The 1,103-nt window shown below is 77.2% G+C and overlaps 1 protein-coding gene across 1 annotated transcript; it reads left to right on the top strand.

Annotated features, from left to right (window-relative positions):
- Positions 1 to 22: 22 nt before the first annotated feature.
- Positions 23 to 315, top strand: H696_06378 (hypothetical protein; the record flags this gene model as incomplete). Its single annotated transcript, XM_009500118.1, has 2 exons — positions 23 to 221; positions 311 to 315. The coding sequence occupies 2 exons, from the start codon at positions 23 to 25 to the stop codon at positions 313 to 315; spliced, it is 204 nt and encodes a 67-aa protein (XP_009498393.1).
- Between the last annotated feature and the right edge of the window lie 788 nt (positions 316 to 1,103).

The raw sequence follows: 1,103 nt of genomic DNA on the forward strand, positions 1-1,103 counted from the left end.
CTCCCCCTCCCCCTCCTCCACCATGGCGCCCCCCATCTCGGAGTATGGCGTAGTCGCTTCGGTCCGAACGCTGATCCCCAATGCGGCGGCGCCCAACGGGCCCCGACATCCCGGGGTCCTGCAGATCTTCCGCCGGGCCCCGCGCCAAGGCGATGGCCCTTTTGGCGTTGACCGCCCGGCCGAGGCCCTCCTCCGCTGGGTGCCCTGGGTCCGGGACTCTGGTATGTGCCCCCCCCCCCCCCCCCCGGCCCCGGTGCGGCGGCCCGAGGGAGACCACCCGGGGTCCTCCGGCGGGGCGGCCGGCGCACAGGGTGACGGAGAGGACCGCGCCGGTGCCGGTGCCGCACACGCCCCCACCCGGGGCCGGGCGTACACCGCACCGCGCGCCGGCCGGCCGCCCTGTGTGCGGCACCCGGGCCGGGCCTGCCCTCCGTGCGGGTCCTCCGCGCCCGGTCCGGGCCGACCGATTGCGTGCAACGTCAGGCCTGGGCCCGACATGGGGGGCGCAATGCGCGGGTGCGCTGCTCGGCCGGGCTGCCCCTGCGGCGGCGGCGGCGCCGCCGCCGCCGCCGCGCCGTGCCCACGCGCCCCCGCTGTGTCCATGTGTATGGTTGCCGGCGGGCGGGGCGGCTTCCCCGCCGGGCGCGTCGGGGGCCCGGACCGGGGGGGGGGGGCCGGGGGGCACCAGGCCCGGCGGAAACCAAAACATCGGTCAGCATGGTGATGCTTGTTATCCAGACACGCCCGGCTGTGTGCGGCGAGAGGGCACGCCCCGCGCAGGCCCGAAGAGCGCGCCGAGGGCCTACGCCGGGCACCACCACCTCCCACGAGGGCCGGCTCGGCCTGAGCCCGGGGCCCGCGACACACACACACACAGACAGACAGACGCACAGATAGACAGACGCACAACCTGGAGCCCTGCGGTGGGGCACTGGGCGCGAGCCGCGCCGCGGATGACGCAGGCAGGGAGGCCCCCGTCGTGCGCGACCGGCCGCCGGTGTGCGTGTACGCCCCCGAGCGGAGAAACGCCATTCCCCATGCAAGCTCGGGGCGGCCTTCCCCCCGGGAGGGAGACCGGCGGGGGGGGGGGGGGCGTCTGCTCG

This window comes from Fonticula alba (assembly GCF_000388065.1).
Source record: "Fonticula alba strain ATCC 38817 unplaced genomic scaffold supercont2.185, whole genome shotgun sequence".
NCBI classification, from domain to species: domain Eukaryota; order Rotosphaerida; family Fonticulaceae; genus Fonticula; species Fonticula alba.